The sequence below is a fragment of the Elephas maximus genome, chromosome 1 (assembly GCF_024166365.1).
Source record: "Elephas maximus indicus isolate mEleMax1 chromosome 1, mEleMax1 primary haplotype, whole genome shotgun sequence".
NCBI lineage: Eukaryota > Metazoa > Chordata > Mammalia > Proboscidea > Elephantidae > Elephas > Elephas maximus.
In genome coordinates this window covers 146613840-146641809 of record NC_064819.1, presented here as the reverse complement: position 1 = coordinate 146641809, position 27970 = coordinate 146613840, and the positions used below count along the sequence as shown (strand labels likewise).

The following is a 27970-nucleotide window of genomic DNA, read 5'->3' as shown; positions in this document are numbered from 1 at the left end:
CAAGAAAACAAAATGGTACAGAACTAATATTTAAAACTACAATTTAAGAAAACTTTCTAAAAATAGAAGAAGACCTGAATCTGCACATTGAGAGGATTCACTGGGTGGATTCACTGAGTACATGGAAAAATTAACCCAGAACAGCCAACTCTGACATATCTCCTAGTAAAACTATTAGATTTCAAAGATGAAGACAGTATCCTCAAAACCTCTAGGCCAAAAGATCAAATAATTTACAAAGGAAAAATATACCCACACCTCACTTATCAACATGGTTAGTTTCCAGAGTCCAGGTCATTATGAGAAAATGAGGATGATCACATCAGATCACAAAATGGAGGATGCCTACATCATTACATTACTGCCAAATTACATCGTTACATAACTGCCAAACCACTAAGAATCATGGCCCAGCCAAATTGACACATAACCCTAACCATCACAGCCAGTCCTATGCTCGCCACGCTCCTCAGTGTTTGTTACTGCCAGATGTATGTTGTTAATGCACAAAATAGTCTAATAGATTTTTTAGCTATTGCTGTAAAAACAAAATGTCGGATATAGTCAGTAATTGAGGAGTGGCTATAATTGACTAGCATCAGACTTAAAAACCTACAATGCAGGCCAACAATAAAAAAAAAAAAAAAATAGGGCAACATTAAAAAAGAAAGAACATAGGAACCAAATATTTTATATCCAGAACCTTAGGGAATTCTGCACTTATTATCCCTTCTTGAAGGATCAGCAAACTATGGTCTGCTACCTATTTTGTAATAAAAGTTTTATTGGAACTTAGCCACTGTTTACATATTGTATATGGCTGTTTCTGTGCTACAATCGCAAAGTTGAGTAATTGCAGCAGGGGCCATGTGGCCAACAAAGTTTAAACTGTTTACTATCTGGTCCTTTATAGAAAAAGTGTGCCCACCCCCACGTTAGAGAATTTCTAAGTGATGGCAACAGGACTAATAATGGCCTTTAAAAATATATAAATGTACATATGATACTAAAATAAAGATGGAGATGAGAGTAGAAGAGGTTTTATGTATTATGGCAAAGTAGAAATGACGCAACTTAAAAATAGAGAAGGAATATAGAAAGGTGAATATTGAAAAAAAATCACTTGTTGAACAGGCAATAGGTATTTGGTAAAAGATATCCCCCTCAAAAAAAATGAAAAAAAAAAAAAAAAGGCCCAAAATAAGCAAACTGATAAACCAGACATTAAATTATTAAATAAGAAAACAAGGGACTAAGGACATTTAAAAAGTATAAGTATAAAGGTAACCAGTTGAACAAAAATAAGAAACCTTTCTAAATATCAGTATACCCCTCTCATAGGGAAAGAAACACAGGAAATATTTTATAAAATTTATGTTTATAAAATATTATGATAGATTTCTGGCTAAACATATCAATCATGACAATAAATGTGAATGGGCTTAACTTACCTAAAAAAGAAAAAGATTTATAATTGGTTCACAATATAAAACTCAAGTTAATGTTCTATACCAGCGACAGCTAAAACAAAATGATTCAGATATATTAAAAACATAAACAGACGGGCAAAAGCATATTCACAAATGGAAACAAAAAGAGATAGTGTTAGCAGTTCTAATATCAGACAAAGTAGAATTCAAGCCCAAGAGCATTAAATATGACAAAGAAGGACACTTTTTAATGCTAAAAGCCATGGTTTACTAACCCAAAAAAAGAGAGAGAAAGGCCCTTGTACTTGGAAATTTATAAATCCTTCTATTAAATAACTCCTGTGTGAAAGGGGACATGTAAATTGAAATTACAGAGTTTTCAAAAAATAATGACAATGTGGTCTTTTGTGACTGGCCTCTTTTACTTAGCATAATACTTTCAAGCTTCATTCATATTGTAGCATTTATCAATACTTTTTATTGCTGCATAATGTTCCATTGTATGTATATACCATATTTTACTTAGGCATTCATCAGTTGATAGACATTTGTGTTGTTTCTACTTCTTGGCTATTCTGAATAATGCTGCTGTGAACAACTGGGTAGTCATTTGGAAAAAGATAAAATTAGATCCATGTCTCATACCATATATGAAAATAAACCATATATGCATTAGGAATGTAAGTGTAATAAATAAAACCATGTAAGTTAGAAGAAAACATGGGCGAATTTCTCTTTAATTACAGTATAGAGAAAGGCTTTCTAAGTATGACTTAAAATCCAGAGGCAATTTAAAAAAATGATAAATTTGACTGTATATAATTGATTTTATACTTACATGACAAAAATTTGTCAATAAAACCAAGACAACTAACAATCTGGGAAAAAATATTCACGACATATACCACTAACAAATAGCTAATATCCCTAATCTGTAAAGAACTCTTTAAAACTTACAAGGACCAGAAACCCAACAGAAAGTGGGGTATGAAAGAAAGTACATGGACAGAAAATACACACACAAAAAAGTAAGATATTGAAATGACCCTCAAACATGTGAAAAAGTGTGCAAACTCATGCATGATTAGAAAAATGTGAACTGAAACAACACCAAGATAATGTTTCTCACCTATCAGACTGGCAAAAGTAAAAAATATGACAACAGGCACTCCATACATTGCTGGTCGGAATACAAATTGGTACATTCTTTTTTGGAGGGAAATTTAATAATACCTAACAAAATTATGTATGCAAGTACCTTTCAACTTAGTAATCTCACTTCTATGAACCTACCCTGAAGATATATGTCCAACAGTACAAAAATACATATGCACAAGGTTATTCAATACAGCATTGTTTGTAATTACAAAATATTTGAAACAAGCTATATACTCATACATAAAAGAGTAACTGAATACACTATGGTACATCTACACAATGGAGTACCATAGTGTAAAAAGCAATGAGGAATATCTCTGTGGACTGATGTGGAGTGATTTTTGCAAAATACTATTTAATAATAATAGTAAAAAGAAAACTATAAAAGAGTTCCTATAGTATGCTACTCTTCATGTACAAAAAGATAAAAGAACATATACACGTATCTGTTCATTTTCACAAAGGAAATAGAAGAAGAATCAATCAGAAACTAAAGAGACTGGTTACATACAGGGGCTAGGTGGGAAAGGAGTGGAAATAAAGGAATGGAAACAGGTTAATAGGGATAAGGAGGGAATGATGTTTTTCTAAGTAGACCTTTTTCTATTGCTTTGAATACAAGGGACATACAAGTTTAGAACTAGAGTAATGTTTTATATAATCCCAAAAACCCAAAAACCAAACCCATTGCTGTCAAGTCAATTCCAACTCATAGCAACGCTATAGGACGGAGTAGAACTGCCCCACAGAGTTTCCAAGGAGCACCTCGTGGATTTGAACTGCCGACCTTTTGGTTAGCAGCCATAGCTCTTAACCACTACGCCACCAGGGTTTCCATATAATCCAAGATATAATCCCAGAGACTAAATAATATCAAACCACGGCTTTATATTTTATATTCTCATTAATTTCATATTTTATATTCCACTTAAGATTACCTCCACAATTTTAAGTGGAATGTAAAATTAAGTGGAGCAGCAAATGAATAATATACCACACTGAAAAGAGTAGAGAAGAAAAGAACTAACCTGAGGAGCCTTGGTAAATAGTATCTTGACTGGATACTGTAAGGCTAAAGACAAAAAGTACTGTTTGTAAACATGCTATAATCTTGTTAGTAAATATGCTACTTACAAGGGTATGTATTACTAATTTTGAAACTACTTGATGTATATACTATAACTGAACAAATAAACAATATATGGTAGATAATGACAGGCAAGTTTCTCACTGTTGGAGAAAAATAGTACAAATAAAGAAAGGCGGAAGACTAAAACAAATCCAGTGATGTTGGACTGGAATCAGATATATTGGTAAAACTCATATTTAGTAGTTAAATAGGTAGATAGGTAAAGAAATATGGATGTGTGTGTTTGCATGGGTTGGTATAAAACATATTTCCTTGGTCCGTGTGCCAATAGGACCTAGAAGCAAAGATGCTCCAGTAGTAATGGATATACCTAGTACCCACATCTTGCTTTCTAAACACTATTCTCCAATTAAAAACAAAAACAAGCAAACAAACAAAAATAACACAAGGATTCTTGAATTCCAGTCTTAGGGAAATAGAAGATGAACCTAGAACATCTTGTGGTACCAGAAAGTAAGGAAGTCCTCAAAAATGAACAAACAAGGATGGAGCTTTGCAAAAAGTAAACAGCACAGGAGCTGACCTGCAGAAGTTACTAATGGCCAAAGTTGGAGCATTTTAATGATAAAATATATGATGATTATACTGAATTTTAACCTATAGAATAAATATCTATGCTTCCATATTGATATACATGAATAATCATATAAATATGTAAATAATGGAGAAAGCACAGCTCTTCCTTATAGAAGAATTTTAATTATTATATGTAGAAAGAAGGAGGAAACCAGAAAATCACCTTTAGGTAAACACCTCAGCAGTGACTACGTAGACAATATCCGCCAATGAATGCTAAAATTAGTGGGCAAAAGCTTGGAGACAAACACATTGTTTGCATAGTCTCAAAGTATCTCCACAGGATATTTATTAATTACAAAGGGAAAAATAGTAAATTTACAGTGCAGAAACCCAGATTACACCACATTAACCAAGTAGTCAAGGTTAACATCTCCAATAAGACATTTCAGCATCAAAAACTTTTTGATATAATGCACTGAGAAGGATACAACATCACTTTTATGATCTTGCCAAAAATGTATTAACTCCTTCATGAAAAAATATCAGATAAACCCAAATTGTAGGACATTGTAAAAAATAACTAATACTCTTCAAAAGTGTCATGGCCATGAAAGACAAGAAAAGATTGAAGAATTATCTACAGATTAGAGAGACCAAGGGAGAATAACAACTAAATACAAGCGTGACCTGTATAGGATTCTGGAACAGAAAAAAGACATTGGCGGAAAAACTAATATAATTTGAATAAGGTCTGTAATTATGTTAATAATGTCACATCAATGTTAATTTCCTGATTTTAATAACTGCCCTATGATTATATTAGGAGAAAACTGGGTGAGGGTAGGGGCATATGAAAACTCTCTGTCCTATTTTTGTAGGTTTTCTCTAAGTCTAAAATTATTTCAAAATAAAATTTTTAAAAAATTGAGTAGAAAACCGAAAAATAAAAGTGAAACAAAGTAAAAATGTTCCACACGAGGTGGGGCGCAGACCAAGGCTTATCCTCAGAGCTGTCAGGAAGGCAACGTGCTGGTACTTAATATGGAAGAGGAGGGGTTGAGGGCAACTACACTGTTTGAGAGTTAGTGCCAGGAAGCAGTAGAGAGAAACCAAGAAATCATTACACGGATTACAGTTTACTTTATTACTGTAATGGGTAAGATCACATATGGGACTTATGGGTGAGATAGAAAGGTTTAATAAATAATTGTTTTTGAGTTTGACCACCGTTTATATAAAGGCTTTGAAGCTTGTTGATGCTGTGAATCTACATTCTGAGGGATGGAAGGGCGGATGAACATATGGTGGAAGTAAACGTTGGTATCTTCATCTTAAAGTCAGGCACACCTTGATTAACATTAAGGTTCAAAGTATAGGTGGTGTTAAGGAGGTGGGAATTTAAGAAAATTGGGACTCTTCCAGCTTTCAGTTACCCAAAGACCATCTCTAATTCTTTGACTATCAAAAAAAGCTTAGCAAAAATGACAATTTCTCAAAAAGCTGTTAAGTGACCCTTTCCCCCCAAAAGTCTCAGCTCCATGGTGAGCAAAAGAATTCTGTTAAGTCAAAGGTTTATCTACAAATAACCACCCTTGCCCCAGACATCACCGTTAATCAAGTCACACTCTTACTTGAGTCACACCTTTTATCTTACAAGAGATAAAAGGAGAGAAAAGCAAGCAGAGGTTAGGAGGACCCACTACCACCAAGAAAGAAGAGCTAGGAGTGGAGCAGGTCGTTTGGACCTTGGATCCCTGCACTGAGAGCCTCCTACACTCAGGAGACAGAGAGCTGTAACACCAGAGGCAGCCAGAAGCAATGGCAGAGAAATGGTGGCAGCAGAACCAGGAGACTGGCAAGAGATGGCGCAGTGGGCTCCCTGGCCCACAGAACAAGGTTGTACACCTTCGAGCAGGTTCGCTGGCAGAGTGGTGTGCCTCGGACACTTGTCAGCAGAGCTAAATCACTTTAGTGTAGAGGCTGGGCCAGCCCAAGAGGCTAAGGGCCAGGGAGAGGCCTGCTTGTGGCCAAGAATCTATCTTGACCAAATAACTGTATCCTGAGTCATTCCTAATACTGAATTGTAACCTGTTACTTCCCTAATAAACCCCATAATCATGAGTATTGTCTGTGAATTCTGTGTGGCCATTGCAACAAATTATCTAACCCGGCAGAGAAGTAGAGAGTGCCATGGGAGGGACGACTGGTGTCAGAATTAGTAAAAAAAGTTGGAGCGAGGAAGTGTGTCTGACCTCCACCTCATAGGAATAGCCTTCGGCTATTGATGCTGATGGCAAGTCCCTTTCCCTTCATAAAGTTAGCGGAGGTCAGACACCCCACCATGCTGTTTTTATAGCTACTGTATTGTCCTTTTGGAATTATGTTTGAAATAACGCATAATAATTGAGGTTTGTAGTCACTTATATATAAAAAAAATATATAAAGCTGGGGCTAAATTAGTTATGCAAGCTTTTGTTATAGTAGTGTTTCTATAAGAAAGTCAGATTCATACTATATCACCTAATTTACAGCTTTTTTCCTTCCCCAAGAAAATAATTTACCATATGTTCAAGGACTACTGCTATTTGGATTCCCATGGATATCTTTATCCAGCATTTTGTCAGAGGGGAAATTGCCTTATGCATAATCTGAAATAATTGAAATAATTGGAAGTGTAATGAGAACCAACATTTAGAGGCTCCCTTGTCTTCTTTCTAGTCTGCAAAACAAAATTATCACTGAATGCATTCATGTTTTAAAATTTAAGTAGACTTGGTAAGTGAATCTTGTTTTCTCAGTGTGCAGTGGGGCTAATATAAGGTGGTTGGTGTCCCTAAAACAGGTGTTAAAGATCTTTTTAAGCTTCCCAATGCATTTGCAAATTTACCATGATGAAGTAGCAATTTGCAATATAGAGCTAATTACAGAAATCAGGAGATGGTTGAGCTGTATCTTTTAAAATTCATCATATTATTGCCTATTCCTCTGCTTTTTTATGATACATATAATGAATAACGTTCTCGGATGTCCCTGAGAGATCTGGTGGCCTGTTTTGTTTTCAGCAATTGATAGAACTTGGCTTAAAAAAAGAAAGTCATTCATGTGGCTCCCAGGATTCACTTCAGCATCTGACCAAGTTTTGCATTCTTATTCACTATTAACATTGATTCCACTCGCTTTTACGTTCAAGTTTAGTAGTCACAGCAAGGTGAATTCAAGTCTGAGAAGAGGTCTGGGTAAAGTGAGCTGGGGTTTCCTTCTTTAGGAAGTATCCTTTAAAGAGTCATCCTTAGAACTTTGTTTTATATCCCCTATTTAGAGTGGGTGTGGGAGCGGAGGTTTATGTCAGTTAAAAGATTTCAGGCTCTGGAGTCAGAAATATGCAGCTTTGAATACCAGTTTTATGGTGTATTTACCAGGTGTGTGACCCTGGGAAGGTTTCCCTATCTCTAAATGAGAATTATAGTAATTTCTACTAATAGGAACAAAGTAAAGGACCAACACATGAAATATTATCTATTTAATATTTTTGTAATTTTGTGGGGCATCTATCATTATTCCTCATATTTTAGAGGGTGTATCTATTGCCGTTGTTGGTCTTGTCTGGGATTTTTAGAAATAAACAACAAAATCCACTCTGGCTAGTTTGAGCAGAAGTAGAATTCATTAAAGGATATTAGGTAGTTAAGCGTGCAGCCTGGAACAGAGCCTGACATTCCCCTGGGTTATTTTAGTGAAAATATCATGACCTGGCTTACACACGTGGCTCTCTACCCTGCTGCCCCAGAGAGACTAATGCTTCTCCACCGTGCTCACCTCCCTATTACCCCCTAAAATTATTTTTACAGCTGCTAACCAAAAGGTCAGCATTTCAAATCCACCAGCTTCTCCTTGGAGACCCTGTGGGGCAGATCTACTCTGCCCTATAAGGTCTCTGTGAATTGGAATAGGCACATAACAACAGCGGCTGTTCCTAAGTGACCATCTGATTGTTGGATCTTGGTCACATGATGCTCCCCTGGCTTCTGAGGAGGCTGGGAAAGCAAGTTTTCTGGCTTCTGCCTTAGAGAAATGGGGTCAATAAAGAAAGAAATTCCTCAAACATTTCAAGGTTATTCCAAAGGTGCTGGGCGGGCAGAAAACGTGACAGCATATTCCAGGGATTTTTGTTACAGGAGATTTCATGATGAAAAAAATGCCCATATTAAAAGGAAGGTGACTTTGGTTTATTATTCCATCTTCAAATCATATACTTTATTTTTAAAGTAGACTTTGTTTAGAGACATATCTGTGCCACTTGCCCTTGTCATTCAAACTTTTACTAATATACGAACAAACAAAAGCATCTTAACTTTGGTGGACCGTAAACACAAAACTTAAGTAAATTAAACCTGAGGGAAGAAAAACTCATTTTCCTTACCCACTCCACGGCAACAGGTAACGGTAACGGTAAACCTGTGTTGGCCTTTATCATAAGTGTCATCGTAGCTGACGTGTTTCTTTACATAGGAATATTAAAATCATTTTTCACCTCCATAATGTCGAAACCTGCCAGTTTTTTCCTTTCTGATATTTTTTTCCTTTAGACATCATTCTGATATTTCTGATTTATTCTCTTTAGTCATCATTCACTTATCATTCCTGCTAACCAGAAAGTTATGTTGCTAAATTAGATCTCTGTGAAGAAAATTAGCATGCTAACACTGTGGAGTACTGTCATTCAACTAGAAAAAACAGGAGTCCTTTTTAAAAATATATAAATATTTCTAATTTCAAAAGGAATACACAATTATTATTGGAAATTTAAAATCTAAAAAGGAAAATAAAAAATTCCCCGAATCAATACTTAGCGCAGCTTGACCAAGGCAAGGCCATAGAAGCTTCATAGACACATCCAAACTCCCTGAGGGACCAAATTACTGGGCTGAGGGCTGGTGACCATAGTCTCAGGGGATATCTAGCTCATTGGCATAACATAGCTTATGTTCTGCATCCTACTTTGGTGAATAGCGTCTGAGGTCTTAAAAGCTTGTGAACAGCCATCTAAGATACTCCACTGGTCCCACCCCATCTGGAGCAAGGGACAATGAAGAAAATCAAAGACACAAGGGAAGATTAGTCCAAAGGACTAATGGGCCACAAGTACCCAGCCTTTACCAGACTGAGTCTAGCACAACTAGATGGTGCCTGGCTACCACCACCGCCTGCTCTAACAGGGATCACAATAGAGGATCCTGCACAGAGATGGCAAAAAATGTAGAAAAAAATTCTGACAAAAAAAGGCCAGACTTACTGGTCTGACAGAGGCTGGAGAAACCCCGAGAGTATGGCCCCCGGACACCCTTTAACTCACTACTGGAATCACTCCTGAGGCTTACCCTCCACGCAAAGGTTAAACAGGCCCATAAAACAAACAGTAATACACATGACTCAACCATATATGTGAGACTAAATGGGCACACCAGCCCAGGTACAAGGACAAGAAGGCAGGAGGAGATGGGAAAGCTGGACGAATAGAAATGGGGAACCCAAGGTCGGGAAGGGGAGAGTGTTGACACGTCACAGGATTGGCAACCAATGTCACAAAACAATAAGTGTATTAATTGTTTAATCAGAAATTAATTTGTTCTGTAAACTTTCATCTAAAGTGCAATAAAAAAAAAAATCCCCCAAATCACATCCTTCCAAGTTAGCATTTTGGCATGTTCCTTCCAGTGATTTCTCTGAGCATGCAAAGTATGTGAGGGGGCAGTAGGGTATAGTAAGAAAGAAAGAAGGTAGTTGTTTTTACTAAACTGGAATCATACTGTATATAGTGTTGAATCCTGCTTTCTTCATTTATGTCAGAATCAGTTTCCATGTCATTTAAAAATAATAATAATAGTACTTACTGAGTTGTTTGCTACCTGGCAGTCACTGTTCAGAAGCAAGATAACTTTGCAGTATTCCTTTTTTATACTGTCTTTGTGAGTTTTTAGAATCATGGTTTTGATAGCCCATAAAATGATTTGGTGAGAGTCTTCTGTTCTGTGAAAGACTGAAGATTGTAACTCCTTGTTTGGTAAAATTCATTTGTGAAACTGTTCGGGCCTAGTGTTTTCTAAGTTGGAAGAGGTTTTAACTGCTGATTCAAACTCTTTAAAGGTTTAGGATTGTCTTAATTAAAAATTCTGTCGTAGTTATCTAGTGCTGCTATAACAGAAATACTACAAGTGGACGGCTTTAACAAAGAGAAATTTATTTTCTCACAGTAAAGTAGGCTAAAAGTCCAAATTCAGGGTGTCAGCTCCAGGGGAAGACTTTCTCTCTCTGTTGGCCTTCTCATCAATCTTCCTTCAGACTAGGAGCTTCTCTGTGCAGGGACCCCAGGTCCAAAGGACACGCTCTGCTCCCGGCACTGCTTTCTTGGTGGCATGAGGTCTCCTCTCTCTCTGCTCGCTTCTCTTACATCTCAAGAGATTGCGTCAAGATACAATCCAACCTTGCAGGTTGAGGTCTGTCTCACTAACACAGCTGCCACCCATCCTCCTTCATTAATATCATAGAGGCAGGATTCACAACATATATGGGAAAATCACATAATACTAGGAATCATGGCCCAGCCCAGTTGATACACACATTTTGAGGGGGGGCATAATTCATGACATTCCACCTTTTGGCCCCTCAAAAATCATATCCTTACAACATGCAAAACATATTCACCCCGTATATCATAGCAAGTCTTAACTCCAAGTCCAAGATCCAAAAATTCCTCTTAATCTGTGAAATCTAGAATACAAATTATCTGCTTCCAAAGGTACAATGGCAGAACAGGCACAAGCTAGACATTTCCATTACGAATGGAAGAAACTAGAGGAAAAGAAAGGATAATAGGCACCAAGCAAGTCAGCAGAACACATTACATTAGCCCTCAAAGCTTTGAAAATAATTCTCTGTTCTCTGAGAAAAAAAAAAAAAAAATTTACACAATAGCCCTGCCCTCCAGACTCTAGGTATTGGCCACACTCTTGGGATTCTGAGTGGAGGTCCCTCAGCCCTGGGCTTCAACTCCACTTTTCAGGCCCACTGGGACAGCAACCCTGCTCCCTTGACTTTAGACCCACCATTCTCCTAGTCCATCTGAGTGGCAACTCCACCTTTAGAAACACCAGAGGCCATGGCTCCACCCTTTGAAACCCCTGAGGTCATGGGCATACCTTTTGAGACTGAGACAGCCCCAGCTTCCTGTGTTTTGTCTTTTCAACTTCTGCTTCATGGTTTCTTGGCCTCTCTGCTCTTTGGGCCTCACGCCTGCATCTGCCCTGCTGGGTCAAGTGTTCCAAAGCTCTGTAGCTCCACTGATAAGTGCCTGGAGGCACCCTACTCCACCAGGAAGCCTCCTGTGCACAGGCACTCAGCTCTCTTGCTCCGTGGGTCAGCGCCAGTGCTGTCTGGTGCTGGTCTCCTGGCTCTGCTGCTGCTGGTTCTCTGTCACTGCAGCTTCTCTGCCACTGCAGGTTCTCTGCTGCTGCTGGCCCTCTGTTGCTGCTGCTCCTCTATCCATTCACGGTTTTAAAACCGCTTCCACATTTTAGGTATCTGTTAGAGCAGCACCCTACTCTCTAGGTACCAAATGTCTTAGGCTGGGTTCTCTAGAGAAGCAAAACCAGTAAAGCATATAAATATATAGAGAGAGATTTCTATCAAGGAAACAGCTCATGTGATTGTAGGGGTTGGAACATCCCCAGTTCTTAGATCAGGATAGCGGCCTTTCCCAATTCAGGGAGCTGCAAGAGCTGGTGAACCCAAGATGAACAGATCGGAGAGCAGGGCTCCTGCTCACAGGCTGTGAAGTTCAAGGAATCCCCAAGGTCAGCTCGCGAGACCGCAAGGTTTCTCCTGATTCACGTAGCTGCAGGGGCTGGCAAACCCAAGATAGGCAGGTTGTGGAGCAAGACTCTTTCTCGCAGGCCATCAAGATCGATGAATCCCAATATGGACAGGTAAGCTGCTCGTTCAAGTCCCAAGAACCAGAGGTCAGACAAGAGACAGTTGCTGGATCCAGAACAAGCCAACAACCTTTGGAAGGTGAGCAGGAAGGAAGTAGGTGGCCAAAGGTAGAGAGATGAAGGCCGAGGGGACAGTGAGCCGCCACAGGCCCCACCCCTGCCGGTACCACTCAGCCAATTCCATCATGGGCGAGATCACATATCAAATTTCAGTAGGGAAGTGGTCACATCATACAACTGCCAAAACACTGGGAATCATGGCCAAGCCAAGTTGACACACAGCCTTAGCCATCGCAAGGATGATTTAGGTTTTCTATTTATTTTTGAATCAGTCTTGGTAATTTATATTTTTGCAGGTAGATTTGTATATTCTACCTGCATTTTCGGAATTTTGGTAAAAGTTGTTCAGAATATACCTTTTATGTTTGCTACTCTTTCTTCAGCTGTGTCCAATCTCTTATTTGCCTTACCCATTAAGCTTCTGATGTCAAGTTTTACTTTTTTTTTCATTTCTGGAAATATTATTTGGTTCTTTTTCAAATCTGCCTTTAAGTTTTGAAAGTCTTTTCTTCCTTAGGCATGCTTTTTATACTTCCTTTTGGAAACCCGGATGGCGTTAAGTGCTATGGCTGCTAACCAAAAGGTCAGCAGTTCAAATCCACCAGGCGCTCCTTGGAAACTCTATGGGGCAGTTCTACTCTAACCTATAGGGTCGCTATGAGTTGGAATTGAGTCGATGTCAACAGGTTTGGTTTGGATTTGGTTTTATTTCTTTAAACATACTTACTATATTCTTCCATAAATAAAATATCCACAGTTTTGCAGGTTTGTTTCTGTAAGTTGTTTCTGTTGAGTTGCTCATGTATTGGGTAATTTGTGATCATGAGCTCAAGTTCTCCTTGGAATGTTATCTGTGAGAATTCTTTGAGGCCTGGTTGAAAGTACGTTCCTAAAGAGAGGATTTTTCATGGGGCGCTATAAACCAAAACCAAACCCGTTGCCGTTGAGTCGATTCTGACCCATAGTGACCATAAAGCACAGAGTAGAACTTTCCCATAGGGTTTCTAAGGAGCAGCTGGTGGATTTGAACTGAAGACCTTTTGGTTAGCAGCTCGTATCACTTAACTACTGTGCTACCAGCATTCCATGGGGCCCCACAGTTAGTATGAATTCTAACCCCAGACATGCCTAAGGATGGGCCTGTGATTAGGAATTCTCGAGGGTTCCCTTTCCCTACCCGCTATGCCCTACCCTGAGTTTGGAGGGAGACTCTCTTTAGAAGGCAGATTTTTTTCCCTAGTTCACTGATGGGGTGGGAGATGGAAGTATCAGGGGAACAGAGGTGCAGGCATCTCAGATGTAGGAGGTCTCCGATGCGACCTCCTGTGTTGCAGAGCTCCAGGGTTGTCCTGACTCTGAGCATTCAGCAGGTTAGACCTAAGCCTAGTCTAGACCTTCAAGTGTGGACAGATGCCTCCAGGGCAAATTCTTTCTTCATCCCTGGCTTACTTTATCAAGAGGCTTCAGAATTCTTTTCTATCTCAGAGGATTCAGTTATTTTCCAGACAGCTCATCTATGTGTTTAAAAGGTTATATATATATTTATTCAGCACTTTCAGTGTTCTATAGTAAGAGGGTTTCTCCTTACATCGCATCTACCACATTGAAAGAAATGGGTCTTAGATCTTTTTTTTTTCCCTGAAAGAAAAATGTGGGTTTTAATTCTTACGTGATAATATCTTCAGAAGTTACGCTCATAGGTCAGCTTCAGTTTTCTGGGTGACAGCCTAGATGAGCAGGGAAATAAGTGAAAAAAAGAGCAGTAGCTACCATTGTACCAAAGTCACTGCTGAGTCAATTCTCATCACAGCAACCCCATAGGGTTTCGAAGGCTGTAAATCTCTACGGAAGCAGACACTCACATCTTTATCTCACAGAGCCATTAGCGGTTTCAAACTGCTGAACTTCCGGTTAGTAGTTGATTGCTTTAACCACTGCACCACCAGGGCTTCTGCCATTTTAGAGGCTCTTAATAAATACTGTGATACCCACATTGGTAGTTCAGTGATAAAATTTTGGCCTTCTGTGCAGGAGACCTGGCTTTGATTCCCAGCCAGTGCATCTCATGTACAGCCACCACCCATCTGTCAGTTGCTCTGATGCTGAACAGGTTTCAGCAGAGCTTCCAGGATAAGATGGGCTAGGAAGAAAGGCCTGGCTATCTACTTGCAAAAATCAACCGCTGAAAACACCGTGGATCACAACTGCCTGATCCGCAGTTAATCACGGGGATGGGAGTGGCACAGGACTAGGCAGCGTTTCATTCCATCATACATGGGGTCACCATTAATTGGAGACTGACTTGAAGGTAGCTAACAGCAACAAATAAGTGAGGTAAAGGGCTTTGTGCCAAGTGCTTTACAGGGATGATCTCATTCAATCCACCATCATAATTCTGTGAGCTAGATAATATCGTAAAGATAAGAATACTGAGGCTCGGAGAGGTTCAGGTGACTTGTTCAAGAACATACAACATTCATAATGACCTTGGATCATCATGAAGAAAAGGTTAAAGTATGCTTGATGCAATCAGTTTATGATAGGTATATTGCTTTTAAAAGGCAGCAAAATGTGTAATACATCTTAAATTTCCATTAAAAATTGTGTTGTTGCCAGATCAAAGTGATATTGCCAGATTAAAAAGATAAGCATGAGTGGGCAAAGGATATGAACACACATTTCACTAAGGAAGATATTCAGGCAGCCAACAGATACATGAGAAAATGCTCTCGATCATTAGCCATTAGAGAAATGCAAATTAAAACTACGATGAGATTCCATCTCACACCAACTAGACTGGCATTAATTCAAAAAACACAAAATAATAAATGTTGGAGAGGCTGCAGAGAGATTGGAACTCTCATACACTGCTGGTGGGATTGTAAAATGGTACAACCACTTTGGAAATCCATCTGGCGTTATCTTAAACAGTTAGAAATAGAACTACCATACAACCCAGAAATCCCACTCCTCGGAATATACCCTAAAGATACAAGAGCCTTCACACAAACAGATATGTGCACACCCATGTTTATTGCAGCTCTGTTTACAATAGCAAAAAGCTGGAAGCAACCAAGATGTCCATCAACGGACGAATGGGTAAATAAATTGTGGTATATTCACACAATGGAATACTACGCATCGATAAAGAACAGTGACGAATCTGTGAAACATTTCATAACATGGAGGAAGGTGGAAGGCATTATGCTGAGCGAAATTAGTCAGAGGCAAAAGGACAAATATTGTATAAGACCACTATTATAAGATCTTGAGAAATAGAAAAAACGGAGAACACATACTTATGTGGTTACAAAGGGGGGAGGGAGGGAGGAGGGAGAGGGCTTTTTATTGATCAATCTGTAGATGGGAACTGCTTTGGGTGAAGGGAAAGACAACACTCAAAACAAGGAAGGTCAGCCTAATTGGACTGGATTAAAAGTAAAGAGGTTTCCGGGATAAAATGAAAGCTTCAAAGGTCAGCGAAGCAGGGGCTGGGGTCTGGGGAACTTGGTTTGAGGGGACTTCTAAGTCAATGGGCAAAACAATTCTATTATGAAAACACTCTGCATCCCACTTTGAATTGTGGCGCCTGGGGTCCTAAATGCCAACAAGCGGCCATCTAAAATACATTAATTGGTCTCAACCCACCGGGAGCAAAGGCAAAGGAAGAACACCAACGTCACACGACAGCTAAGAATCCAAGAGACAGAAAGGGCCACATGAACCAGAGACCTACATTATCCTGAGACCAGAAGAACTAGTTGGTGCCTGGCCACAATCGATGTCTGTCCTGTCAGGGAGCACAACAGACAACTCCTGAGGGAGCAGGAGACCAATGGGATACAGACCCCAAATTCTCATTAAAAGACCACACCTAATGGTATGATTGCGACTAGAGGAATCCCAGAGACAATGCTCCCCAGAACTTCTGATGGCACAGGACAGGAACCATCCCCGAAGACAAATCATCAGGCATGAAAAGGACTGGTCAGTGGGGGGGAGAGAGATGCTGATGAAGAGTGAGCTAATTAAATCAGGTGGACACGGGAGAGTGTGTTGGCAACTCTTGACTGGAGGGGGGATGGGAAGATAGAGAGAGAGGGAAGATGGCAAAATTGGCACGAAACGAGAGACTGTAAGGGCTGACTCAATAGGGGGAGAGCAAGTGGGAGAAGGGAGTAAGATGTATGTAAACCTACATATGACAGACTGATTGGAATGGTAAATGTTCACTTGAAGCTTAATAAAAATTAAAAAAAAAAAAAACAAAGATAAGCATGTCAGAGAAATAGAGGAGACAAGTTACCTTACCTCCTTTACTACCTGCCTCATCTAAGAAAAATTAGTTTTAAAATACATCCCAGGAATGTTTCTGGATATCAAATCCCAAAACACATTAGTTAGCCTGGATGAGAAGGGAAATTTTGGCCAAAGACTTTAGAGATAAATTGCTAGATTTGGGTCCTCTTTGTTACATAATTCATTCCAAACTACTTCTCTCCCACAACTTCAGCCAACTGCCTGGTATTTGATTACAGTGTTAAAACGTACTTTTTTATCCCTGTGAAAGTGGATGTTATAGATTGAATTGTGTCCTCCAAAAATGTGTATCAATTTGACTGGGCCATGATTCCCAGTATTGTGTGATTGTCCACCATTTTGTCATCTGCTGTGATTTTCCAGTATGTTGTAAATCCTACCTCTATGATGTTAACGAGGCAGTTATGTTAATGAGGCAGGACTCAATCTATAAGATTAGGTTGTGTCTTAAATCAATCTCTTGAGATATAAAAGAGAGAGGTGAGCAGAGAGACAGGGGGACCTCATACCACCAAGAAACAAGAGCCAGAAGAATAGTGCATCCTTTGGACTGGGGGTCCCTGCGCTGAGAAGCTCATTGGCCGGGGAAGATTGATGACAAGGACCTTCCTCCAGAGCCGACAGACAGAAAGTCTTCCCCTGGAACTACCACCCTGAATTCAGACTTCTAGCCTCCTAGACTGTGAGAGAGTAAATTTCTCTTTATTAAAGTTTGTGATATTTCTGTTACTGCAGCACTAGATAACTAAGACAGTGGATTTTGCTTTTTGTTTTGTTTTGTTTGCTTGTTTTATATATATTTTGTTTTCTTTTCAGCTAAACCTTAATTTTATGAATCAGACTTGGAAGATGTGACCTTTTCAGTGTAGTTTTTTCCTGTGGTGATATTTGAAGTACTGCTTTCTCAGGTAGTGTTTATAGTGAACTTTCTTTTCCTTGTGTGATAGTTTTCCTGTTTGCCAGTTTTCAGATAGATATTGAAACTGCAATGCCAGTGTGATTTTATCAAGCAAGTTTTCATTCTCCTAAAGTAATGGAGCCCTGGTGGTGCAGTGGTTAAGGGTTTGATTGCTAACCAAAAAGTCAGCAGTTTGAATCCACCAGCCATTCCTTGGAAGCCCGATGGGGCAGTTCTACTCTTCCTATAGGGTCACTATGAGTCAGAATTGACTCAACAGCAATGGGTTCTCGGTTTAAAGTAACCAGGGTAGTCAGTCCCAGAAAATTAGAAAAAAGATTGCTCCTTACCCAAACTCAAAAGTAGGCAGTTTCCCTCCTGATTTTACTCCCTCTGTGCCAGAATAGTAATGGAGACCTGTGCTGCTGCCTCCAGGGTCTTTACTGTCATTCTCATGCTCATCTGCTCTCCCAGGTCCTGATATTCTAAGTCTAGACATTGAAAAAGAGCTCAAGTTGCCATCACTTCAGAACTTCCCTGACTTGCATCAAAGAAGTCTACTTTCTCCTTTTATGTCGGCCCACTTCCCTTGTCTCTGAAAGTTTTGGCCTCAAGGAGGGATAAGGGAGAGCAAAATTCATTCTCAGTATGGTCTTTTTTGCCCCATATATGTGGGGGAGCAGGGGAGGAGAGAGAAAATGATCTTGTAATTCTTTTGTGAATGAATCCATAGGAGCAAAGAAGACAACACAGTAGTTTATATCTTAATAATCCACCTTGTTGCAAGGTACATTAATAATCTAAGTTAAACAGAGCACCTATTCTGGAAAGTTCTTTGGTTCTTTTCTCAAGTTTTTCATCCAGTAAACTCATGTGTGTTTTTAGTACCTGGTACCATTGTTTTCTCATTTGTAAAATGTCTTTAAAAACCCTGTACTGTTAGGGTAATTAATACATATAAATCATTTAAAACTCAGGTTGGTGAAGGGTTCACTTAACAATAAGATACAGGAAATGGTTCTAAAGTTTTTTGCTTACTCATTACCTTATTTCCCTGGTAAAAAGGTAAATGAGCATTGTTCCTTCAGAGATTAAAAGAAAATGTAAAGAGAAATATAAAACTATTTCCAAAACTAAAAAGTTAGCTTCATTTTCTTATTTTCTTCCTTTATCCATTTTGTATTAGTTTTCTAGGGCTGCTGTAACAAAATACCACAAACTGAGTGGCTTATAAGAATAAAAATTTGTTGTTTCTCTGTTCTGGAAGCTAAAAGTCCGAATCGACTTGTTGGCTGGGCCACGGTCCCTCTGAAGTCCCTAGGAAAGATCCTTTCTGATCTCTCCCAGCTTCTGGTACTTTCAGCCATTCTCTGGCTTGTAGATACACCTTTATATGGCCATCCTTCCTCTGACTGTCTCTCTGTGTCTCTTCTCTTTTATAAGGAAAGCACTCAGACTGGATTAGGACCCACCCCTCTCCAGTATGACCTCATGTTAACTGATAACATCTTCAAGACCGAGTTTCCAAATGAGGTCATGTTCACAGGTACTGGGGGTTAGGACTTCAACATGTCTTTTTGGGAGACGATTCAATTCATAACACACATCAATTCTGTTTGCATTAGTTTTGCCCTCCTTCCCTCTCCTTTTTCCTTCCTCCCTTTCCTTCGTAGTTGAGCTAGTAATTTCTTAGAAGAGAGAATGGGAACTCTTTTTTTTTTTTTTTTTAAGACTTTACTACTTCAATGTCAATGTGGGAAGGAGAATTGGTAAAAAAAAAAAAATTCTCATTTTGAACTTCTGTCATTTTGTTCCACATCCTGTAAATAAGAGGGATAAAGCAGAATTTTTGAGGCAGAAACTTAGCCTTTCCCTTGTTCCTTAAGTGCCCCCCCCCGCCATGTACTTCTCTTTAATAACTTCAGTATCTGATTTCTTATGGAGTGTTATAGGTACTAAAACCCAAAAACCCACTGCCATCGAGTCGGTTCTGACTCATAGCGACCCTATAGGACAGGGTACAACTGCCCCCATAGAGTTTCCAAGGAGCACCTGGCAGATTCAAACTGCCGACCTCTTGGTTAGCAGCCATAGTACTTAACCACTATACCACCAGGGTTTCCATTGTAGGTACAGGACGCTAAAAAAAAAATACCATTGCCATCGAGTTGATTCTGACTCATAGTGACCCTATAGGAGAGAGTAAAACTGCCACATAGAATTTCCAAGGAGTGCCTGGTGGATTTGAACAGCCAACCTTTTGGTTAGCAGCTCTTAACCACTACACCATCAGGGTTTCTAGTACAGGACACTAGGTAGATAAAAGGAAAGTTTCCTTCTATGTGATAATCTAAAACCAAACAATGTTGGCATTGGAGAACAGCTGAACAAATGCAAGTGTGGCATGCAGCTCCACGAGTTAGTTGCCACATTGAGAAGTGAACGTACCTTCTAACTTTCTTCAAGCAGCAGATGGTACCTAGGTGAGTGCACTTTCTTATAGTAGAGATGGAGTTTGTTGTATTTCTTTTTTCCCATTTAAAAGTTGTACTTGAAATATTTGTCAATGTTATTTGTCTACAATAATTTTCTTGTAACAGTACTGTTAAATTTTTATCAGATTTATATCATCTTCTCTCCCTACCCACCAACACTGAATTTATCTATCTCAGTACTTACGTGTCTTGAGTTCAATTCAGTATTGCATTCATCAGTGCTAAATAAATAGCTAAGTGAATTTACCAGTTATTCATACATTCTAAATGGTGCTGGCCTTCAGTATGAATCTATGGAAACTAAATATAATGTGTGGCCTATAGTCTTCTATGTTATCTTATAAATGCTGTAGTACTAGTAATTAAGATGTATTACCATGAGATGCAGAAAATTATTACATACTTAGATGTCAGTATAATATCTGCAGAAGCATTTGAGTATTTTATGAGGTTTGGCTTATTTCATAATTGAAAATATCATCATAAAGGCTATATTAACACAGATTTATAGAATCTCAGAAATGACAGGGCTTAGGAGTCAGGATGGAACCATGGGCTTAGAAATCAGGCAGATGTGGTGTGCTGTCTTAACCCCTCTACATAGCTGGCTATGTGACCTTAGGCAAAATATGTCTCTAAGCCTGTGTTTACTTATTTGTATAATGATAATGTTACTTACCTTATGGATGTTGTAACAATAAAGTCAATGAGAAGTACTTGAACTATAATAAATGCTAAATAGAGGGTTGTTGCTTTTTAAAATCACTATGATTATTTCTTCTAATTCTAAACATCTGCTACTATAAGAGACCAGGCCTCTTAACCTCCCAGCCTGGTGTTCTGTTATCTGTACCACTCTGGTTTAAAAGGCTGTATAATATATCTTGTATTAGACACTGTGAAGGATACCAAAGAAGTCAATAAGATGAACCCCTGTGTTTCCATTTCTCTCTGCTCTGAGTGCCATCACTTAGTATGACTGACAGCTGCTTGACTGTGCCTCCAGTATCTCCAGTGAGATAAGTTCCTTGAAAACAGGATCCTCACCTTACACTTTTATAACTTACAACACCCAGAACACTGATGGTTATGTAGTAGGCCCAGCTATTTAATGAGAAAATATCTTTAAAAATTACAGTTCTAGGACAGCATAATAACAAGTAGAAGTGGTTGTATTTGTGGAGACAGTGAGAGATAGAATTGAACAGCTAGCCTCTCACTTCTTGAACTCCAATATCTTGCCATCCTTTGTAGACATGCTAAGTGAGGGGGATAAAAAAAATCAACAGAAGAGAAACATCGCACCTCAAGTAATATTTTGTGGAGTGGTCATTTCTCAGTATGGTGCTTATTTGTGAGGTCATGTCTTTATACTCAAATTACGTACAAACTCACACAGACTTAGACCATGATCCTGATGTTTGTAACAGAACCTGTAAGAGTGATTGATTGCTTGCCAAAATAGTCCTGCTAGCTGCTGCTAATGTTATAACTTTTTTTTTTTTAATGTGATCTCCTATAATCTACTTTTGCCATATTATAGCTCAAGGTTAATGCAACACAAACAACATTATTTAGGCTTGTGTCTTAGGGGCATGAAGTTCTAATTTTGGATGAAATGACCAAATATATTGCTTTCTAAGCTTTATTGCTTTTTGCAATTTCTCATTTTTCCTCATCCGAAGCTATCAAACATTCTATAAAACTTAAAACTTCTTGCTTCTAAATATAAACCCTCAACTCTTTATTGTTTGGGAGAAAGAGAGGAGAGAGCATTTCACAGCTTATAAAAAAGGAAAAAGGTATACAATTCACTTGGGGTTTCTGGTACAACTATAGCAATGCCTAGGCCTTTGGGACAAAGATCATCCTGGGAGAAGCCAGGGAAATGGAAAAAGTAATTCTGTTATCCTCTCAGCATGAGAAAGGATGGACTTAGAGTCTTTTTTCCTAAGTGCTTTCAGTTCCTGGTCCTTATTTTCTTGTCCCCAGCAGGCATTCAAGAAGATGTTGGGAAGGAAGGCAAGAGGTATCATCTTGATTGTTAAACAGGAAAGTTATATAACAGCAGTAAATGCAGTCAGTAGAAGTGGCTCTTGGTAGAATGCTGTGATTTTTTTTTTTTTAAACGGGCAGGAGTAAATTATTTTTTTAAAAAAACAGGCAGGAGTATCCAATCTTTGTTGAGATTTTGTAGGATATGGTGTAACAGTGGTTTTCAGTCCTCCTCCACGCCCCCCCCCCAATCCTAGCAGCAAAACTCTCTCCTCCAATAAATTGAACAGAATGTCAATTTTGAGAGCAGGTAGAAAGTAAAACCACCCTGCTTGAAGCTCTGATGGGGCCGTGGAGTCTCTTCTTCTAGCCGGCTTCTCTACCTCCTCATCCTCTGTGGCAGTGCCGGGGGCATCCCTTCCTATAGCAGCTTGGAAACCACTGGTCTAATTGTTCTTGTCTCTCTACCTGATCCAGTGTGCTGCACTCTGATGGTCTAATAAAAGCTTTGGACACTATTCCTAGAAAAGTGTACATGCACATCTGCATACAATGTCAAAGCACTCATGGACCGCCCCTCCACCACCAGCAGGCACAGAGAGTCAGTCCCCCAGATCCAATGCCCTTTTAAAAGTCAGGCTGCATCTTCTTCACTCTAAACAAAAACTAACACAAAAAACAGCAGCAAATAAATGAAAACAAAATACAGTAACATCAACCACCTGGATTGTTGCAGTTGATAATTAGGGTAGTATTTTTTTTTTTTTTATGGAAAGGTAATTTCTGTCGCTAAGTTTAGTGAGCCCACTTTTTTCCCCCCCAATTATCCCTATGTCCTTATTATCCTCTTCCTTACATTTGCATCATACCCATCCCAAGCAAAAAGAAATTTCATCTCTTTCCTTTTCCTTGACTTATTTAAAGTGGTTAACTACTTTCCTAAGCTAAGCTGTATCTAAGAACGTTTGGGCTAGATAGAAGAAAAGATAATGACAGGTAAGGCTTATTGAGATAAGGCATTGGTGGTTCAGGGGTAGAATTCTCACCCTCCACGCGGAAGATCTGGGTTCTCTTTCCAGCCAAATGTGCCTCCTGCACGGCCACCACCCATCTGTTGGTGGAGGCTTGTGTGTTGCTATGATGCTGAACAGGTTTCAGTGAAGCTTCTAGACTAAGACAGACTGGGAAGAAAGTCTTGGCAATCTTCTGACAAAGAGCCAATGAAAACCCTATGGAATTGCAGCCAATCATTGGGATGGTGCAGGAAGGGGCAGTGTTTCGTTCAGTTGTATATGGGGTTGCCATGAATCAGGGGCTGACTAGATGGCAGCTAACAACAATAACAAAAGACTTAGTGAATGGAGTGCTAACGTAGAGGGGCATTTATGAAGATAATGAATAAGTGGGGTACTTGAGTGAATGTAGTAGAGCACCCCTCAAGACAGAAGGGCAGGGCTGGTAATATGATACACCAGTTTTACAAGCCATGTTTCCTCAGCCGCCTTAAAATTAACTCCATCATTCCCCTTCTGAGAAAAAAAAAAAATTTTTTTTTTTTTTTAGTTTGGGACAATCATTTCTCTGTCTGCAAAGGCCAGTAGTTATAACGATGGTATTAAAATTACAATTTATTGAGCATTGACTTTGCATCAGGCACAGTAATAGAAACTCCTTAGATTTTATCTCATTTAATCATTATAACCACCCTTTGGGATTGGTGGTGCAATTATTTCCATTTTTGAGAAGAGGAAGCTGAGGCTCAGAGAGGGTAAATCAAAGCCACACAAGCAGCGATCCATAGGCCAAGAGTTCAAGCCCAGGTTATTTGATTCCAGTTGCTTTTTATGGAACATGCTCACTGGACGGCCAGTCAATAACTAGTGAGACAGTTATGGGTTTTACAATGTCCTGTAGATCTCTGTCTGCCTTAGTGAATCCACCTGCAGGTGGGGTTAGTATTAGTGTTCTTCCTCATTTTCTGCAAGTAAACATGCCTTATGAGATAATTTCTGAAGTGACTGGCATGCCTAGAATGGAGAATAACCACTGACTTGTTTCCATCGTAAAATAGGGTTTGGGGTTTTATCATTTGTTTGTTGTTTTTATTTTTAATGCACCCCTCTGTCTGGCCCATTGGAGGAGCCTAATGAATGCAGTGAATGGATACATGAATGAATGAAAAGCAGCTCATTCTCTAAAGTTTAAGCGAACTGATTTGCAGTAGTGAATACAGAAGAAAAACTATAGCATTCCACCCCAGTATGGCTTTATTGTCTACATTCCAGGAAAAAATATATAACTTTGTACATAATTCTTTGAAGCTCTTGATGGGTTTTTTTATATTCCATTTGCTAAATCTCTTTGTGCAGTTACAAGTAAAGTATTACACCACTTTCGTTGGAAAAAGGACTAATTTTACATTGTACTGATTGTACCTGCTCTGTGACAAAGCCTTGATTTTTTTTTAAAAAACGATTTTCCAATTTAATAGCTCACAGAAGAAGATTGTCCCTAGGGGAACTGTGACACAACTTTACAATTTACTCATTGTACAATTGTCCTTCAGTGCTAAAATTGAAAAAAAAAATAAAGCGAGGATGAATATGGAAGGAAAAGGCATAGAATCATAGAATAACTGACTAAGCTCGAAGGTCATTAATGACACTAAGAGGAGTAAAAATGATAAAGTGAACACAGAAAATCATATTCTGTGAAAAATAAAATAGGATTGCTCTTAGCAAGAAAAAAGTAATGGGAAAAAAAAAGGACAGAGGAATTCTTTTTAATACATTTGGGAGGAAGGGAGGAAGGACTGTGCCCAGATAACTCTGAGCTGGAGCCAAGGAATGGGTTCTAGCCCTTACCAGAATTGCAGAGCAAATTTCGTTAAGAACACAGGTCATTAAGAACATGTAGTTAGGAGAGAAGCCTAATTTCCTAGAGACATTTTTATCTGTTCCCCAGGAAGAATGTCCAATGTCATTCAGTCTGAATCCAAGTGCTTGGTTTTAAGGAGGCACAGCGTTAACTGGAGAAAGCTGCAGGTCTAGGAAGAGTGTTGAGCCTTTCTGACTGGTGAGAAGAGAAAGCTTTAGGCCAGGTGGATTTCATCCCCTCTGATGATCCTTCCAGAGATTATACAGCTATCCTTGTGAATGTCATGGTTCCCCTTGCCACTATTCTGTAACACCTTTTTTACACTCCTCATCTTCATTGGGGAAAGGCATGCATTATTTGGAAGGCAGCGGCACTAGTGAAATGCACATAGGTAACTCAGAATGTTTTTGCAAGATCTGGCTGTTGTGTTTAAATAAAAGTCTTAGAAATAAAATGCTATCCCACATGTGAGCCATATCATGAGTTTAGAAGGTTGCAGTGGGAAATGATCTGATATTTAGCCTCTTATGCCTATACATTGCCTAGCTTGGGCTCCTAAGAGATGTACTAATTTATGATGATAGATTTTATTTTTCACGTCCTTAGAAATAGAAAAAACAACAATCAAAATAAATAACCAATGACTGTCTCAAATGCTTGAGCTCTTATTATTCCATTTAGAAGCAGTGTTCTGGTATCAGGGTTTTTGTTTGCTTGTTTTTACTGTATCCCCAAATACTGCATTTCAAAGCCCTGTTCTGGCCCTATTACCATGTAGGAAGATGATTACAGAATACAGAGTGAAAAGATGGTAAAATCTTACACTGACGTGATAAATGAAAACAATGTGTCACAAAATCCATTCATGTCCACTCTGGTTTTTTTGCCAAATGTTCTTGCTGTGACCTATTTCCGTGGCTAAGAAAAATGATTTTGCCATCCTTCTATGACATTATGGCTATAGTGAACTGTTCCCAAGTATCTGGGTGTAGGTGGCCTTACGAGGATAAGCATTAATTATTTTCAGACTGCTGATGCATCACCTCTGTGGTGTCTATATTTGTCTTCTAAGAATGCATCATCGCTCTCTAATTATAGGTGATCTTGTGGGATCAGATCCATTCAGTTAAACAAACAAGGATGACACAAGATATGCATGGAAAGTAAACCCTTGAAGAATTGTGAGCCTTAGTGTTTCTTAAGATCCAAACTATGCCGCAGCATTCAGAATGACTCTTGGAACAATCTTCACATTGTTAGTGTCACCACCTGCCTAATTCTTACACGGAAATCATTGCTGATTGGCGTCTTCTTTTCAGGTTGTGTTTTCATTATGAAAACTGTTATTATCACTTGATTCCAATTCTTGGAATCTTAAAATGCTACCTCAACAAATTACCTTTGTAGGATACAGAAAATTGCCTTGGAATCCCCAAGTCTCCCCTCTGTGATAGTTATCTTTTGGGGGAACCAGGAGGAGCAGGGAGATGTACATTAGCCCATGGACCTCTTGATCTCTGCTCTTTGACCTCAACTTTGGGACCTGAGAAGCAGAGCAGGACAAAACTCTTGGCAAAGGTTTGAAGATCAGAGCATTTCCCGGTGATGGCGCTATACCAGGTCACGTGGAGGTAGAGTACTGAGGTTAAAAATATCCAAGTTCCCAATCTCTCCTCTAGCTCCATCCTATAAAAGATTATTTTCTTTGACGCTCCTGTAGAAAAGTACTAAACCTAGATTCTAGTTATACAGTCCATTGATTCAATCATTTACTCATTCCTTCCAACAAATTTGTAGTGAAAGACTGCTTATGTGCACAACCTCATGGAGCGAGATACAGAGATTCAGATGTTATCGTTTAGAATTAAAATCACTGCTGCTTTATCTGTTTCCTTGAATCCCATTCTAAGAAGTGGCTCTCTGAAATCAGCAGCTGAGGTGTTTAAGATGATGAACATAAAGCTGGACTGTTTGAAATTACATGTAGAGGATGCTGACCAAACCGTGAGGGTGCCTTTCTTGTACACCGTCTACCACTTCTGAAACTCAGTGCCATTTTAAACAGTAAAGTTGGGAGAGAGGGGAAGGATTGCATCTAATTTCATCCCCCCCACTGCGCAGCAGATGTGCCCACAGGAACAACTACACAGTGTGAGGTTGTCAGGTTTCCAAAAGAATTTAGCTAATGGGCTTCATTGCTCATAGACCCGGAGTCCTGGAGAATCAATGTGAAGGTTAGAGGCAAGTATAGCACTTGAAGCTTCTGAGAGACAGTTAGTGACGAAGCTTCTGTGGGCACTTTTTCTAACTAGGGAGTTCTCGTTTGCCCCACCCCAAATCTGAAGCAGCTACCCCTGCGTGAAGGGAAAGAAAGCAGATGTGAACGCTTATGTTAAAAGTCAGTTAATTTAAATCTAAAAAAAGTTCTTGGCTGGGGAGAAGGTCAGAATATTGAAGGAGCTCTGCAGCGTCTCCTCCTGGCTGGGGAGAAGGTCAGACTATTGAAGGAGCTCTGCAGCGTCTCCTTCTGGCCGGGGAGGTCAGACTATTGAAGGAGCTCTGCAGCGTCTCCTCCTAGCCGGGGAGAAGGTCAGAATATTGAAGGAGCTCTGCAGCGTCTCCTCCAGAGGCATTTCTGAATAATCTCTCTCTTGCATGGGTTAGATGTACAGGTAATGGGAAAAGCTGACTCAGGGCTGCCTCCAGGCTTAGCAGACAATGTATTCTGGGTGCCACAGTAAGCAGTAGGGAAGGCCTGAAAATCACTGGCAGAAAGGCGAAGTTACACAGTGCAGATTCCCCCAAGGAAAAAAATGTTTATGAAATTCAACTTTAGTAACCTGAGTCATGAGCTGCTTGTTTTCTGCACACATCGGAGTTAGTAGTACCTGTACCATAAACTAGTTCACGGCTTACATTTTCTAATCCATTTTTCTTTCCACTTAAGAACAACTTTTTTCTTTGTACCAGAGAGGGCCATAGAAATCAGTTACCAGCTTGCTGCTGTGACCTGTGAGACAAGAGGAAGCCCCTTTGGAAGTCCTTACCCAGTTCCATGCCTGTGGCTGCCGCAGACTGTG

At 39.3% G+C, this 27970-nt stretch overlaps 1 protein-coding gene across 5 annotated transcripts in view; it reads left to right on the top strand.

Annotated features, from left to right (window-relative positions):
- Positions 1 to 27970, top strand: part of UBE3D (ubiquitin protein ligase E3D) — a 318973-nt gene that overhangs the window by 106588 nt on the left and 184415 nt on the right. Inside the window, exon 10 of one of the 5 annotated variants that reach the window (XM_049896351.1) lies at positions 17442 to 20031. The exons of 3 other annotated variants lie outside the window; for them this stretch is intronic. In XM_049896351.1, coding sequence (XP_049752308.1) covers positions 17442 to 17480 — 39 coding nt within the window. In that variant the 3' untranslated portion in view covers positions 17481 to 20031. Of the gene's footprint in view, positions 1 to 12206; positions 12744 to 17441; positions 20032 to 27970 lie in introns of those variants that run through there. One more of the 5 variants, XM_049896325.1, reaches the window with a different exon arrangement.